At 42.7% G+C, this 17,953-nt stretch overlaps 1 protein-coding gene across 14 annotated transcripts in view; it reads left to right on the plus strand.

The window, feature by feature from the left end:
• The window catches only part of pyd (zonula occludens-like protein polychaetoid), a 112,780-nt gene that overhangs the window by 89,895 nt on the left and 4,932 nt on the right, over window positions 1–17,953 (plus strand). For 5 of the 14 annotated variants that reach the window (XM_089256409.1, XM_089256410.1, XM_089256412.1 and 2 more), the window contains 10 exons: window positions 4,217–4,386; window positions 7,411–8,967; window positions 9,043–9,670; window positions 12,836–13,069; window positions 13,301–13,935; window positions 14,602–14,753; window positions 14,820–14,919; window positions 15,897–16,131; window positions 16,197–16,488; window positions 17,131–17,263. In XM_089256409.1, coding sequence (XP_089112535.1) covers window positions 4,217–4,386; window positions 7,411–8,967; window positions 9,043–9,670; window positions 12,836–13,069; window positions 13,301–13,935; window positions 14,602–14,753; window positions 14,820–14,919; window positions 15,897–16,131; window positions 16,197–16,488; window positions 17,131–17,263 — 4,136 coding nt within the window. Of the gene's footprint in view, window positions 1–398; window positions 557–857; window positions 1,340–1,551; window positions 1,774–4,216; window positions 4,387–7,410; window positions 8,968–9,042; window positions 9,671–10,792; window positions 12,524–12,835; window positions 13,070–13,300; window positions 13,936–14,601; window positions 14,754–14,819; window positions 14,920–15,896; window positions 16,132–16,196; window positions 16,489–17,130; window positions 17,268–17,953 lie in introns of those variants that run through there. The other 9 variants (XM_089256418.1, XM_089256419.1, XM_089256422.1 and 6 more) reach the window with 7 other exon arrangements.

Raw genomic sequence — 17,953 nt, forward strand, 5'->3', positions numbered from 1 at the left:
CGGAGCATCTCTTTCATACACACTTTTATCAAATATCGCTGTTTACTTTCGTCGGTTTGTTTACATTTTAGTCTTCGCTGCCGCTTTCCGGCCTCAATGGAAGCCACACACAAACAGGCATGAAGAGAGACACTCACACACGCACACACACGCAATAGCTTCCACACACACACCGATAGGAATGCAACTATAGATAGGGCAGCAGCCAACAACTTCGCCAAATACGTTTCGGGTCCGAGCAGCAGCAGCAGCAGCGGCTACTGCACGCCGCTCGTTTTGTCTTCGCCTTTATTCTCTTGTTTGTTTTGTGCTGTGCCTTCGTCATCGTCGTCTGTGGCTGCGCCTCGGCTCGTTTCGCTCTCCGGTTCTGGATCTTGTGACTCTCGGTCGTCGGCGACTGCCATCCACAATTGTAAAATAGTTTCGAAGCGTGTTTCAAGCCGTCAACGTCAACGTTTGCCGCGAGCGGACTGCGACGGCGCGATTGACAACGACGCGAAGTATCTCCCTAAGATACAACGTACAACGAGCGCATACCTGACCTCCTCTGTGAAATGTAAATGTTAATTAGTTGGCCAGCTGCCCAAATAGCAACTCCAACCAATCCATATAGAAATGCTAATGCCAATCGAAAGGCAAAACCCACTGAGTCACTGAGCCACTCGTATCGCTCCCGCTTGGATTGCACCAGTGTCCAGTGCCCAGTGAAGCGCAGCTGCAAGGCGCAAGCATTTCACTTTCGGTGCATCCAACAGTTACAACGTTACATGCTGCAATTGCGCTCCAAATTTGCAGCTGCTCGGTCATTGGCTTCAGCTTCAGCGCTCGCGCTCCCCTAAGAAGGGGGGCACAATGCGATTGCTTTCAGCAATTGTTTGGCGCTGACTGCGATCGCAGCTGAGATACTTTCGGCAGTGATGTATCTTAAAGTGCGTGTGCCAAGCAATTAGCGTGTAAATTCGTGTGTGCGTGTTAATTAAAGCCACCTTGGCTGGCCACGAAACAACACCCCTGAAACGCAAAAACAAATTAATAAATGCCAAAAGAAAAACAAAAACAAAAACAAAATATGTTAAGCAGCCGCCGACAACGCCAACAACTCACTTCGTATCCGTGCGCTACCGGATGACGCGTATTGATAGATATTCGCCATAAAGTGGAAAGAAATACAACAGTATGCAAATTCGCTCCGCTTTGCCGGCTGCCATATGCTGCTAGAAATTCCTCAATAAATTTCGACTGGAAACTCAAATCTGAGCCGAGCTGCAGCTAAACTCAAGTTTATTTATAAATCATTAGCTCACTGCCAAAGTGCAATTAATTATGCAACATTTTTCAAGTAAATAACAATTGAAAGTGACATCAGCTGCGGTTCGCACTCTCCACAATTTAATTCGATTTTATTATCTACCCTTTTTTCTCCATTTTTGCTTTGTTATTACTTTTATTTATAACTCGTTGCGAGCTTGCCATATTTTGTTATATTCCCTCTTTTTTTTTTTTTTGGCTTTATGTCTTGAAGTGTTTTCATATCTTGGCTTTTATCGTTAGGCAAACAAGTGAAACATAAGTTCGAAGAAACCAAAAATAAAAAAACATTTAAATATGTCGTACAATTGAATTAAATGCTAAACTTAATTGCTTTGACTGGCTCAAAGTTCGTACGCTGTATGAGAAACAATTTCATTTTCTTTCAACAACATTCAACAAACAACATCAACACGAAACATTGTTACAATGAAGTTTCCGGATTATGTGCCTAACAACATGTTGGTAAGCAACAACAACAAGTGTTTTGCCCTAGGGTGTGTCTATCTCTATCTCCCTCTCTAGCTCACTGTCTGCTTAGTTTTTCCTTATAATCGTCGGGCAGCGTTAAATGCTCTATAAATCAAGTTGTTACGACTTAAATTATGAATAAATCCGAGCTTTACACAGATAAACCATCTAAATTGGATGACAAAGAAATATTTTTTATGAAGGTTAAGTTACATAAAACTTGACGCTTTGGAATTTCTCAAGTGCTCCAAACAGGTAGAACTCCCCACTTAAATTCCAAGCATTCAAAAAAAATCATCATTATCTTATGGGAAGTTAAAAGCGGTTTACAGTACATACATACTTGCTCAATGTGATCATTTTGATTACGTTTTTGATTTCTGATTAAATATTAGGTCATTGTAATCAAGGTATTCAGAATATTTTAAGTTGTTATTAGGTCTACCTTATATACCTTGTGTATTGCTTCTGTGTGTTATTTAGAGAAGTCTTAACTTATTTTGCGTCTTCTCTATTTTTTGTTGTTATCGTTTAAAAGTTTTATCAAAAATATTTTTAAAGATCATTGTCAGTACTTACATTTACATATGTATATTCAGTATTTTTATTTATTTATATTTAGTACATATTGAGTTACATATTGAGTATTGGCCATATGGCAATTCAATATCAATTGTTTATTCAGGTTTCTTGTTTGTAATACGAACCTCATTAGAGCAATGCCTCAACTCGACATGCATATCATATGTGTAAGAGAAACAGTGAGTTGTATGCGTTCCACGCTACCCGCCCAATTAAATTCCGAACATCAACAATAACAACTACAAAGAAAGTCGAATTCGCCCTCGCAGTCGTTCAAGTTTTCCGCACGCCTTCACTTCGGAGCACATCATTAAACTTCAGGCTAATTTCACTTGCAATTAACTTAATTATAATTTTATCGCCCCGCTCCGCTTGTAGCGGAACTCGGTCACCATGTGTGCTCCGTGCACCTACATAAATCTCTATATAAATCTTTTGTTTAATGTCTCAGTCAAGCGGAGCATAACGTAAAGAAACCCCAAAGCCAGATGAAAAATGAAAAATACAACAAAAATACAAAATTTACAACAAATGCATCTCATGCTAATTCAAGGATGGGTCCCGTTGTAGGGGGAGCCTTGCCTATAATGTCTACACCTGCAAACGTGTAAAAAATAAATATTTATAACTTTTGCCCACGCATGCACAACAAATTCTTCTCCGTTTTTTTTTTTTTTTTTTAAGTTTATTTTTATATATGGCTTGAGGTCTTTTATTTTTAATTTAGGCACACGTCGCGCACAGCCCACGTGAAATTAATATAATTTTTTTTAAGTTTTGGGTTTTGTTTAGTTGCAAATGATTTCGAAATTGGATGCGTCGCGTCTAGTCGTAACACCATTTATTTCTTGGCGCCCACCTCAGAGGCTTGTGCACGGCTTTCGCTTTGTTCGGAATCGGGGATTGGCTCTGCGGCAAGTCTGGGGGTCTCTGAATTGAGTGCAATGATTCACAGCGAATGCAACTGCCTGGGATTTATATATTTAATTGATTTGATTGGATTTGTCTACTGATTGAGATATAATTAAGCGCGCACAAACAACTTTCTGATGGACTTCAGGGTTGAGGGTCGCATATCGAATCGACAGAAGGAACCACCACCCGCAGTGAAAGTAAATGAGATTTACGAGTCGCGGAACGAAAAACAACAATTAATTGCCAGTGACAGAAATGTTTTAAATATATTTGTTGCAAAATACCTGAGTTTAAATAAGTATATATAGACTGAATATTTTAGATACTTCACTTGAGTTTATACAACTGAATTTCCATGCAGCGAAAGTCGAGAATTCTTTAAATTAGATTGTCAATTGATGTTGACGTGGTGAAAGTCTTTTAACCAGTTGATCTCAACTTCTGTATTCAACTGGATATAACTTGTTGCTTTTCTAGCCACACTTACTCATTCATAACGTTATCGCACTTACTGCGAAAGCTATAAAAATATTTACCATTATGACTTTTATTTTTGCTGTTGTAATTTTTCTATTAGCCATAAAATGAGCTAGGGCATAAAATTGGAAAATGCTTTGACTGGGGCTAAGGCAAGTGTAGTTCGTATGTAAATTGTAAAACGGAAGTCACATTGCTGTGCACTTCCGCCTCGTTGCAGTGATGGGCGCCCATCCTTAACAAATTTCAATTAAAATATATTGAAATAAATTGAAGAAAAAAACGCAAACTAAAGAGAGAGAGAGAGAGAGAGAGAACTGTGGAGAGTTGTAAGCAAATAGTCGTCTCTTTTACATTCACACATACACACACACACACATAACAAATATTTGTATATATGCATATGTATTTTATATTTCATTACAATACCTTTTCAATGTTTTTTTTTTTTCTGTGTTTGCAGGGCGATCGTACCACATGGGAGTATCACACAGTTTCGGTGACTCGAGTGCCCGGCTACGGGTTTGGCATTGCCGTTTCCGGTGGACGTGATAATCCCCACTTCGCCAACGGCGATCCCTCAATTGCAGTCAGCGATGTGCTCAAAGGTGGACCAGCCGAGGATCGTTTGCAGTAAGTACAACCACAACTACTAATATATATATGTACGTATGCATTTTACAAGAACTGTTCGTCAACCTCATGCAACGACTCCCTAGAGCCCAAAGTGACTTGGCAAATATCGTGTACAACGTGTAGAGCCATCCAGCTGCTGTTAATTATGTACGACAAAATAATAATTCTGATTCCGATTCTGCGTCTGATGTGTCAGCTGTTGTCGCTGTCGAGGCAGGAAACTAATTGTTGTGTTTGAAATGTTGAACATGCTGTTTCTTTGCCTTTTTAATGTGCCCCCATAAGATGGTACTCTCACGATCTCAATTCCATTTGAGGCTTTGTTTAGCGCAAACAAACTCAAACTTTGCATTTCCTATTCGGCGAGCCCTTATCGAAATTCGTACAGCTCCAATGGGAATATTGTTTATATTAGATTAAGATAATACATAATAGATAATAGAAATTTCATAAGTGCTTTTATAAAGCTTAGTCTTATATCAACTTCGATTAAAAAATCTAACAAAATCTTAAATCATTCCTCAGTTTAAGTTAACCAACAAATCTGTTAAAAAATGATAATCCAGAAACTCTACGCTATACCAAAACTGTGTGTGTTTATTTAAAACGCATTTCCTCTTTTTCACTCTTTTCATTGATCGTTCGTTCAGTCTTTGAGCTGAAGCAAACCCCTTTACTATAGAAATATCCAATTTAATATGCTCAGCACGCTCTGACAGCCTGAGTTCATAAGTCCGGCTATTGACAGAGCATCACATCTGACATCGTTAATCTTGTGCTTAGAACTTTAAATAAAAACAGAAAAAAGGGAATATTTCCAAAAAGAAAAAAAAAAAAAAAAATGAAGGTAAATGCTTGAAAACTTCGGATCACGTAGCTGGAGCCTTTGTATAATTAAACCAACGCCCCGAATATGCTGGGCTGGGGCACATCTCCTCGGCGGCAGCGAGCGCTGCTGATAATAAAAATTCCAAAGCGTTTTTCAATAGATGCGGAGCGACCTACCCAATGCCATTTCGTGCTCGTGTGATTAAAAACTTGTCATAATCTTTTTTCCAAAGAAACTATTTACACTGCAGCGAACAATTTGAGTTTGTCTACCTGGCAGGCGGACGGACGGATAGATAGACAGACAGACAGACAGACGGACAGCCAGCTGGCAATTTCAAAAGGAAAATGTAAAATCCCAAGAATAGAGCTGGAAAATATTTGTGCGGCGGCGACAAGTGTAAATTAGCTGCAACATAAAAGGCCGCCCGGCCGGCTCGACGGCTGACTGTCAAGGCAGTGAATGGAGCAGAGCTAGACTGAGCTGGGCCAAAAGCCTGTGAGCACAGTTGGATAAAAGCTGTAGCTGAAGTCGAAGTTTCACTGTTATTTCTAGTGGAATGTTTGCCCAGCAAATGCCTGGGCTGCGCTTCGCTATATCTGCTTGTTGCCTCTTCTTCTTCAGCTGCTTTACCAACTATTCGCTTGCCGCATATTTGAGCAGCTTAATTGCTTAGCTGAAGGCTAGCCGGACTGTCAACGGAAAGTAAAATGCGGCACAGATCCTCCAGCTGGGCATCGGCGGTTCATGCGCTCTTAGACATGTTAATTATGTCGGCGTAGACATTCAATTCCCATCATTATCATTATCACACCAACACACACAAACAGACATATATATGTATATGTATTTAGGTTTGCACATTTATCTATAGTCATGTACTATTGAGTTTATTTGTACTTTTTCCGCGTCATCCTCTTATGTTCCGTTCCAAGAACAGTTTGCAATAGTCGAACAGGTATAGAAATGAAGTACCTATATATCTTTATATACATACAGCTCTATATATACTTATATAGCTGAGCCCGCATGGTGCTATTGAAATACGGAAGCCGCTTAGCTGCCCCTATATCACTCTCCCTCGCTCTCTCTATCTCTATCTCTATCTTCCTCCGTCTCTGTTCTCGTACTCGTTTCGCCGCATCGGCTCATTTCACGCTCTATTCTATCCCCTTGTGTCTCGCGTCAAGTTGGGCACACACAATTGGCTGTCTATTAGCGTATGACTCCGATCCGTGCACAACCTGATTTCTCTCTATGGCCAGCATGTAACCAGATATATAAGTATTTACCATTGACGATCTCGCTACGGTCTGCACTCTCTCGGCCAATCGCTGGCTGGCTAACCTTTTATGTTTTAGAGCGCCTTAGCAGCTCTTGCTACTGTGTATTATTCGTTAATTATTGCTGCTAGACTAATGATTGTATAAATTTCCATTTCCACTTCAAAGTTCCAATAGAACAAGGTCGCCTCCCAATGACCCGCATCGGTGTGCAGTGGCACAAAGCCGATTATCGAAGTCCGGTCACGACGTGGACTGGTCCATAGGTGGCTGCTCCATAGGTTTGACATATATTTCACTTACAATCATAATAGCTTGAGCCACGACTCTATAACTTTTAATTACTTTAATATACATATACAAGTCGGTTGTTAATAATAAAAAAATAAATTAATTTATGAGATATTCACTTAGAATTTGTTATGAACTGCGTATCTATGGTTAAAGTTATATTAAATGCCAACTGATATGATAAATACTGTGTAATTTATAAATTGAAAAGACGATTTTTTGTTAGTTCAAGAAACTGATTTGGAGAAAAAGATCAGTAACAAGATCTAACCTAGATTTTTTTTAGAATAAATGTAACTATATTCTGACACATTTTTCTATTGAATTATCTTCAGTATAATTTCTTCATATAATCGTTGATCTATAGATTAAGATAAAAGTATTATATGAGTATATAATGATAATAGCCATACATCATTATATTCATCTACAGATCGAATGATGTTGCGTAATGAAATTATGAAATTTAATGACTATCAGAATAAGTTAAATGCATTTTCATGTTTTTCGCGTACTTAAACTTTGTTCAAAGTACTCCATATGATAATCCTAAAGTTTCCATATATCTAACATAACTTAACCACCTTTTCTCTCTCTGTTTCCCTCCCCCACTTGCAGAGTAAATGATCGCATAATCACAGTGAATGGCGTCTCGCTGGAGAATGTAGAATATGCCACGGCTGTACAGGTGCTGCGCGACAGCGGCAATACGGTCACACTGGTCGTGAAGCGTCGCGTGCCACTGAACGTGGCAGCAACGAATCCCGCACAGCATCAGCACTCGCACAGCATGAGCTCCGTGGGCCTGGGCCTGACCAATGGCAATGGCAGTGGCTTGGTGGGCAGCCAGGCGCCCAGCGCCGCGCTGTCCAGCATGAGCCAGCCGAACTCGCTGAACTCGTCGCTAGTGCAGAACGGGAGCGGGAGCGGCACACAGCCCATCAAGGTGACGCTGAGCAAGGGCAGCAAGAAGGACGACTATGGCATTGTGCTGGGCTGCCGGCTGTTCGTCAAGGAGATCTCGACGAAGGCGCGCGATCAGCTGACGGCGAACGGCTACTCGCTGCAGGAGGGCGACGTCATAACGCGCATTCACAACACGAACTGCGCGGACACCATGAGCCTCAAGGAGGCCAAGAAGATCATCGACGGCTGCAAGGAGCGCCTCAATTTGGTCGTGCTGCGGGATATTACCAACCAGGCGGTGGTCAATCAGCTGAACAACTCGGGCCATCAGCAGGCCAATGCGAATCTGTATGCCACGCACCAGGCACAGGTGTCCGGCTGCAGCAATAATCTGGATGACGCCTATCTGCCCGGTGGCGCCAGCTACTCCTCACAGAATCTCTACGTGCAGCCGCCCACGCGCACCTCCAACGGACCCAGCATCAATGGCAACGGCCTCAGCGAGGAGAAGAGCAACCTCACGCCGCGTGGACGCTCCCGTGGTCCGCTCATGGACGGCGTCTCGCTGCAGCAGCTGGACCGCCCTGTGACGCCCACCAACGGCGGGCGTGGGCGTGTGGATGAGCCGCCGAGGCCACCACCGCCGCGTGCCGCCCAGGAGGACTTCTATAGCTCGCGACGCCAGCTTTACGAGGAGCGCCAGAGTGCCGAGCCGCGTTTCATCTCATTCCAGAAAGAGGGCAGCGTCGGCATTCGGCTGACGGGCGGTAATGAGGCGGGCATCTTCGTGACCGCCGTGCAGCCCGGCTCACCAGCGTCGCTCCAAGGCCTCATGCCTGGCGACAAGATACTCAAAGTGAACGACATGGACATGCACGGAGTGACGCGCGAGGAGGCGGTGCTGTTCCTGCTCAGCCTGCAGGATCGCATCGATCTGATAGTGCAGTACTGCAAGGAGGAGTACGACGAGGTGGTGACCAATCAGCGCGGCGACTCCTTCCACATCAAGACCCACTTCCACTGCGACAACCCCTCCAAGGGCGAGATGGCCTTCAAGGCGGGCGACGTGTTCCGTGTGATCGATACGCTCCACAACGGCGTCGTCGGCTCGTGGCAGGTGCTGAAGATCGGCCGCGGCCACCAGGAAATGCAGCGCGGTGTCATACCCAACAAGTCCCGGGCCGAGGAGCTGGCCACAGCTCAATTCAATGCCACCAAAAAGGAGATGAATGCCAATGAATCACGCGGCAATTTCTTCAGACGTCGCCGGTAAGTCTCAAAATGTCATTGCTCCGAAGAATGATTCCACTCTAATATGTAAATCTCTGCTTGCTCCTCTGCCAGTTCCACACATCGCCGCTCCAAGAGCCTCTCGCGCGAGAACTGGGACGATGTCGTCTTCTCGGACAGCATTTCCAAGTTTCCCGCTTACGAACGCGTCGTGCTACGCCATCCTGGGTTCGTGCGACCCCTCGTTCTATTCGGTCCCGTCTCCGACCTGGCCAGAGAGAAGCTAGCCAAAGACTATCCCGACAAGTTCTGCACCCCGCTGCAGGATGACGACAAGACCAGCAACGGCAACGGCAGCAGCAGCGCCAACGGCAGCGGCAACAGCAAGTGCCGCATCGTCCGGCTGTCGCACATACGCGACATCATGGATCGCGGCAAGCATGCGCTGCTGGACATAACGCCCAACGCGGTGGACCGCCTCAACTATGCACAATTCTATCCCATTGTCATATTCCTGAAGACCGACAGCAAGCACGTGATCAAGCAGCTGCGCCACGGCCTGCCAAAGGCGGCGCACAAGAGCTCCAAGAAGCTGCTCGAGCAGTGCCAGAAGCTGGACCGCGTCTGGTCGCACATCTTCAGCACGCAGCTGGTGCTGAACGACGAGGAGTCCTGGTACCGCAAGCTGCGCGACTCGATCGATCTGCAGCAGAGCGGCGCCGTCTGGATGTCCGAGTCCAAGGTGAGTTCGATTTGGAAACTTTTACAACAACTGAACTTGAACTTGTTTTGTTGTCTAGTGCCTTGTGTACACGTAGTGCCTAGCCTAGTTATAAGTTCAGTAGCATTCATAGTGTCGATGTCGATGTCGTTGTCGTGAAACTCTAATCATATTTACATACTTACGCAACCTGATAACAGAAACTACTTACGCAACTCGATATGGGTGAGCATGTCGACGCTGGTGATGGAGCTCAAGCAAGAAATGCTTTCCAATTAGACTGTAGAAGGCCTTAAGACTTGCTGAAGTTTTTATATATATTATTAGAGAGAGAAATAGAAGTACCTTAAGAAGAATATTTAAGTTTTTATTCTTACTTTATCTTATTTTTTTTTAATTACTCTAAATTAAATATACAATTTTCGGTGTCATAATATATTTGATTAGCATTAGAAGTCAGACTATGATTATGACATGTAGTGCAGTTTCAAGAACTATAAAATAGGGAACATATTCCTATATCATTTACAAGTTGTTTATTATTATTTATTTTTACAAATAGACTTCAGATGTAGTTGCGAAAACTATGAGATAGGGAACAATTGTATATCATCAACTTATTTAACTTATTTTTCTTTAGATTCCCACTTTATTACTATTTACTATTGTAAGCATATCAAAAAATGTACTTAATTACAATAGTCTTAGAAATCTACAGTACAGAAATCTCTCGGAAAGTATAACGCTTCAGTTAACTCTTTTAAAGAATTCAAATAATTTTACATATATTTTTAGTCTAAATAGAATTCAATTGAATTGATTGTCAAATGAAATCTATAAATATTATTTATGTTTTTGACTTGCCAAATTTTACAATTTCCGAGGGATCACTGTAATGTTGTCCCACACACAGACACGAGCTTAGCTAACTTAAACTCTACTTTAACTAATTTGTATTTATTGAAAATAACTCTTTGATTCTTTTTCTACAACTGGTTATGGTCAATATTTCTAATTTGATTTTCTAACATTTTTTCCCCCTCTTGAAACACAAACACAAACTAAACACCTCACATGCCCAACCTCTGACACATTCATGACTGTACAATGTTGAATAACCCTCCGCCCATGTGTGGGAAGTAGCTTCCCGAGTCCCCCACTGAAATGCTCTTCCCCCCCTACATTGCTCAGCCCTGCAAGCTAGCTTGCTGTCGCCCCACTTCGGTCTCGGTGCCGCGCTACAATCCGGCTAGGCTTAGGCGCAACTCCTTTTCGCTAATACCCCTTAACGATTGCACTCTAACTCCGCCGCCACGCCCCCCGCCCATTGGCTACGACCCCGGGCAGTATATGCACGGCAGCTTCGAGTCGCGCAGTCGCCAGTCCTACAACATGGCGCCCATTCTGAAGCCCGCCTCCTCCATGCCGGGCAGCAAGGGCCACCTGCTGGATGGCGGCGGCATCGATGGCGCCTCAGTCGATGAGGACGCCGCCTCCCAATACCACAGCTCGCAGCCCAACTTGCTGAGCAGCAGCAGCAACAACAGCTATCACTATCAGCTGAACAGCAATGCAGCGCGATCGGCTGCAGCCGCCCTCCATAGCGAGCGCAGCGGCCAACGTGCCGCGGCAGCTGCCGCCTGTCTGGGTCGCCGTGCCGTCTCCATAGAGCGACGCACCACGCCCTACTACTACCACGAGCTGTTGCAGAAAAACGTATTCGATTCGAGCCTCAATCTGCTGCAGGAGAAGGAGAAGAACAGCAACCTGAAGCTCGACTCGGGGGCCAGCTCGTCCACCAAGACGCTGCCTGGCAGCAGCCTGGCCGCTGTGGGCGGCAAGCAGGGCGGCTCGTTGCCCGTTGCCAAGCCACAGCAGCGACTGGCCAGCAGCAGCAGCAGCAGCAGTGCCAAATTGGCAGCTGCCTATGGTGGGTTCGCCTCGACGAGCGATCTGCTAAGCAATGGCAACAGCAGCAGCGCCGGCACCTTGGTCGACGATGGGGCGCTGGAGGAGGCGGGCTTTGGGGTAACGCCAGCTGCTAGATCTTTAAACTTGGCCTTCAATAATCTATCCAATCAGATAGCCAATTTGAATAACTTGAATAGCAATAGCAACAACAGCAACAGCAACAATAATAACAACAACAACAATGCTGACAACAACAACAACAATAATAATAATGTGGGCCGCAGCAACGAGTGCATTGCATGAGAAAAGAACAACAAATACATATAAATCTAGTTGCCATTGCATGAAGTTGTTTTTTATTACTAAATATAATTTACAAAATAAATGTATGTAGCTTTTATCTGTGTATGCATGTGTGTGTATGAGTGTATGTGTTTGTACATATGTGTGTAGTTAGAGCACGTTCTAAATGTTGATACTGTCACCACGAAACCCATTCCACATCAGCACACAGCTAAACCTATATTTGCATACATATATCTATACATACATACATATATTAATATATATCACATCTACTTGTATCTTCATAATCTTAGCTTAAGTCTATGCAAAGAGAATCGCTCACTTTATAGCTAGAGTAGAGTGACGTATATCTTTAGCTAAACCATATACCAAATATTTGATATCAAGTTGCTAACTAAATGTTAATCGTTTTCATTTGTTTCTTTTATTTACATACAAACCAAAAATATATACAATATATCATCATGGTCATTTCCTGCTTAATCATCCCGTTACACACGATGCATATTAATCAAAAATATAAAAAACCCAAAAAAAAAAAATTAAAAAAAATTATCAACAAAATAACGAAATACTCAACAAATTGTCCTCGTCCAAAACTAAACAACAAACTATATATTATTATCTTGTGTTCGTCCAACAAAAAAAAAAAACAAATTTTTTTATTATGTATTCAATATGCTTGGCAATTCGTACGAATTTCAATCAATCGATCCATCATAATTTGTTATGTTTCATTTACGTTTCTTGTTGCTGTTTTACAATCAAAAAACGACACAAAACGTTGGTTGCTATTTCCCGATTACCGATTACCGATAACCGATAACAATTTGAATATGCTCTCGCGTTAATTTTTTGCCAAATCTCGAATATCGCTAAACAAACTTATATTTGAAATTCAATTAACTTGCCTCCGCTCCTAACGTGCCTACATTTAACAAACACAAAAATAAAATCAACAAACCCCAGCCCGTCGAATCCCTCTCCGATGATTTCCTATTCCCCATGACCACATCCCGTTTATCGTATGCATCAAGTCCCGAGTCTGACTTGGAGCTAAGTCCCGGGCCATCCGCATCATTGTCGCTTGGCAATTTGCCGCAATTGGTTAAAGCGAGCTCAGATCCATCGATTGCCACTAACCAGGATAACTTGGATAGGGATAGAGACATAATTGGTGAAGGACTACCACCTCCATATACGGTAAGAGGCCCAAACAAAGTAAAGACTAAAGAAATCAATGATTACGCCCATTTCAAGAAGTCGCGCATGCGCCCCTACTAAATCAACAAATCGCGCCCCGCTCTGGGCATAATCTACACCCCCTTTATATAATAATAATCATTATCATCATCAACCTAATCATATTAATCACAATGTGTGCTAATCTATTTCACTACCCTTCACTCCACACCTGCAATGCACTGCCAACAGGTACCGTACGACCACGGCGTACAGCAGCCACCGAGTCGTCGCCAGACCCTCGACTCCAGCAAGTACAGCATCTACGGCACCAATGTGTCCCAGCAGCAGCAGCAGCAGCTGTCGCAGTCACAGCAATCCCAACAGCAGCCGGGTGATCCCTCAGCGGGCTTGTCACGCCCCCAATCTCTGTACGGCATCAATGCCCCAGATCTGCCGCCGCGCATCGATCGGCAGTCCAAGCCAGGCGATCTGCCCCTGAATACGTCGGGCAGCTCGTCGCGCAACGGCAGCTCAGGCGGCACTCTGGGTCGAAGCGCCCAGGAGCGCCTCTTTGGCAAGGCTGTGCTGCAGGACGACGTCCAGGCCGAGTACGTGACGCGCAATGCGCTAGTCGGTGCCGGCGGCGACACGATCGAGCGCCAGCAGCAGCAGCAGCAGCAGGCCTCACTGGAGCGTCAGGCACGCATGAACGCGGCCATGGGCAGTCCGGCCCAGCACAAGGCCAACGGCAACGGCGGCCCCGCCTCCACCTACGACAGCGTCTCCAGCTACGACTCGTACAACAACACACAATTGGCCATGCAGAACCTCGGCCGACTGGGCCCCAATGCGCCCGATGATCTCAAATCAGTGCCAAACGCAAGGTAAGTCATTGTCCCAGATGCAAATGTAGATTTATAGTCGAGCAAGGCTAGCGAGATAGATCATTTGATTTGTATTTTTAGATAGATAATTTGATTTATCTTTTTAGTATACAATTCGAAGGGGTTTTACATATGGTATATATAGGTTTATGCAAATCAAATTATTTTATCAAATGATAGAATGGAAGCTAGCAGTCTATCAACACTTTATCCATTAAATAGGTAGATATTCGGAAAAACCGAAAATTAGGCAAGCACACTTAGTCAAAAGCTTTTCACTTGTTCAATTTTCTGTTTTTCCATTTCCTAACTATTGAATAAATTTCGTAACTATTGAATAAATGGAGTCCTGCTAGGCTGATCGCTATCGGATCCTATCATTTTCGTGCATTACACTCGATCAGTGAACTTTAAGATATTACAGACAAATCAAATTAAGATATTATAAATTTTACTCGACCTTAAACAGCATAATACATTTATATAATACAATATAAAATATATAAAAAATAATATATATTCCTAAAAATATAGGGTTACTATGGAAACAATTACTACTTTAGCATATATATTTTTCTACAAAATTATTGATACTTATTGCTGTATTTAATTTCATAGCTTATTATTATATTTAATTTTAAATTCAATTTCCATTAATTATTTCAGTGGTCGCCCCTTGCCGGCTGTGGGCCAGCCGCATGACTATGGTCGCTCCGCGCCGCACGATCATCGCGCCTTTGCGGCGGCCAATGATCTGAATCGGCAAAGTAGTCCCGGCAGGCCGCTCTATCACGATATGAATGCGTCCCGTAATATTGGTAAGACTATGATGATACTATATATAATTAGCCTATTATATATTCACCCTTTCATATTCTGGACAGATCCACGCAATGGTACGCCGCAGCGACCTTCGAATTTGGGCTTGGACAGCAGCCCACGCAAGCCGTTGGTGGAGACCAAAACGGATTATGGCAAATACAGGTAGGTTCATTCGAAAGCGCTCTACTCTATCCATATGGAGCTCTCCTTTAACTTCTGTGAAATCATATATGCAATTTTTACTTTCTCTTTCTCTGATGTTGACGCCATTTGAAACGAATCGCATGCAATTTCAAACGTTTCGTAAATATGCAAATCTTTTGTTTTCAATTCTATTATCGATTTTCGCTTGTCGCCCGTTTGTTGTCGTTCAATCTCCCTGTCCCATGTCCGCGTAGAGGCTACCCTCTGCCCAATTCCCATGCACATCAATTGCATTTCAAATACACATCGCATCGCATTCAGACGCCCACGGCCCTGCAGATCAGCAGCCTGGCGCGTCTCGGCGCCATGGATGCAACTGCCACGGGCCTGGGGCCCTGGAGTCGTAGACCCATTGCCGCGCCACGCCTGAAAATGTCGCCCATGATGCCGATTGTCTCAGCCTACGATACGCTCGTCTAGAGAGCTCCACAACGAAATCTATTTCAACGAATTATTGCATCGCCACAGTCAATATGTCCACATAGAGTTGCCATATTCATAGTCACAATATTGGGACTTTCAATGAAAGTTTGTCAATTGCCTGCATTTCAATTCTGTTTTATATTTCCATTCATAATCTATGCGAATCCCTTTCATCCCGCATATCCCACTGTGTATATAGACAAATTCAAATGTCTATTGTGCAATAAACGAAATGAGTATTACAAAAATAATCTAATTGTATTGTCTCTTAGTCAATATCATAAAATATCTATATGCATATATCTATCTTTATATATAGTCTTCATAGTTTATCACACGTCCTATAATTATGTCAAATTTTTTCTCTTTCTCGCTTCTGTTTGTGCCCATCCACACGTATCATGCAATTTGTTTACGCTAAAACACACACACACACATACACACACACTTGAACTTTATATGCAAAATACCATATGCCATCACCACCCACAACCACTGCACCACAAACGCAGTCGGAACAATTCCGTTTCGGCCGCCGACTACAGCAAGCTTCCAAAAAATCCACACGGCGTTGTTCAGCCCACGAATGCCAACAATGGCGGCCAGATGAATGGCAGTGCCACGCCCAGCAGCAATGGCAGCGGACCCTTCAAGCCGGTGCCCCCGCCGAAGCCCAAGAACTACCGACCGCCCGTGCAGAGCGGCGGCAGCAGTGGCAGCGGTGGCACCACGCCCTGGGAGAATGGCGTAAGTAGCCCACTAGCCAATAATTTTAGTGCTGTTGCATTTACTAATTCTCCTTTGCATTGCAGGACTCTGGCTCGCCGCGTTCGCCCAACGGCTTCTACTATCCGCCCACGCCTTCGCATCACCATTATGGCCAACAAACGCCGGCGCCCGGCTCACCGCACCAGGGCCAGCCCGGCTACGGCGCCAACAATGGCACCTACGGCCAGGCACCGCCTCCGCAGCCGCAGCAGCAGCCGCAGCAGGCGCAGCAATATAATCAAGCTAATGGCTACAATGGCAACAGTCACCACTACAATGGCGGCAGCGGCACCGGGCCCTACATAGCGCCACATCGCGGCATGCCACCGCCAATAGGTGAGTGGAAGCATATTCAAGGAATACCTAGAAATTTCTTTTAGTTATATATATAAGCTAGAGAAAATCAGACGAGAGTATAAAGTATTTCCAGTATACAAATATTTTAAATAAAACCCCAAACGCCTTATTAGCCATTGCTGAATTGTCAGTTAATTTTAATTTTATATTTGATATATAACTACATTTTAAATAACTAACTCTAAATATATTTTTATATATTTTTATATATTTTTAATTAATTTGTGAAACATATTAAAGATTTTTCCCTTACTCTAGGATAACAGTTTATAATATAGATAATATTAATTTAAATAAATATTTTTAATAAAAAGGCCCTCTTAGCCATTGCTTAATTTTCAGTTAATTTGAATTTTAATTAAATTTAGCTAATTATAATTTTCATGTCTAATAAATAATTACATTTTAACTAACTTACATGAACTAACTTGAGTTACTCCATATTTGTAGGCAAAATATTGAACACTCTTTCTTTACGCCAGGATAAATTAATAATAGTGTATAATATACATATTAATAATATTTTTAAAATTAAATTAAATTTTCAAATATAACGTGTTTATCTTACATAGTGTATTTATAAATTTCCACAACTAATTTGGAATTTTATTATGGCCGCAGGTAATATTCCACCACACACACCTGAACGTCATGCACTCGATTTGGCTGGCAGTCGGGAGCAGCGAGGCTCCGCCTTCGAATTGTATCGTAAGCCGCAGATTGGCGCCGCTGTGGGGCACCATCACAACATGAGGTGAGTGCAGATGCCGTGTGTGTCCAACTACATTCCCAACCCAACCCAACCGAACCCAACCCAAAAAGAAACTGAATCACAAAACAGATTGAGAATTTCTAAAGCCAGTTTGGCTAACTTTGTGTGTGTGAGTTTATGCCTGAATGAGTGAGTGTGTGTGTGTGTGTGTGAGTGTGGAGATTCCTTGAGATCTAGTCCAATATAAAACTTTACACAACTTGTTCTCTGTACTCTGTACACTGTTCAACAGCTCCACATTTCTGTTAACGAAAAATGTTTTTATTTTTGTTATATGTCATTTTGTAATTTACAATTGTTACCACAATCAATCAATCAATCAGTCAGTCAAAGCTCTCATACTGCCAATATATATTCATAATCATGCGGTTGCTGGTCATTATGTTTAAAAGAAAAAGTCCAAAAAAAAAAAAAAAAGAAAATTTATATAAACAATTCGCAATTTTTCACAAAACGCACAAAAAACTCGCATAAATCCGAAAGTCAAATTCTTATTCGATTTGAACTAGAGATGAATAAATAATTATTGTATTTTGCAATAACCAAAATTATTAACCAAAAATTCCAAGATTTAATCACATGTGCTGATTCAAAGAGAAACTTGAAAATCAAAAAAGAAAAAAATACGAAAAAAATAACGAAAATAAAACATTTTTCGGGTTAACTTTTTAC

The sequence above is a fragment of the Drosophila navojoa genome, chromosome 2, assembly GCF_054131105.1.
Source record: "Drosophila navojoa isolate 15081-1374.11 chromosome 2, UAZ_NAV_1.0, whole genome shotgun sequence".
Classification (NCBI taxonomy): Eukaryota; Metazoa; Arthropoda; class Insecta; order Diptera; family Drosophilidae; genus Drosophila; species Drosophila navojoa.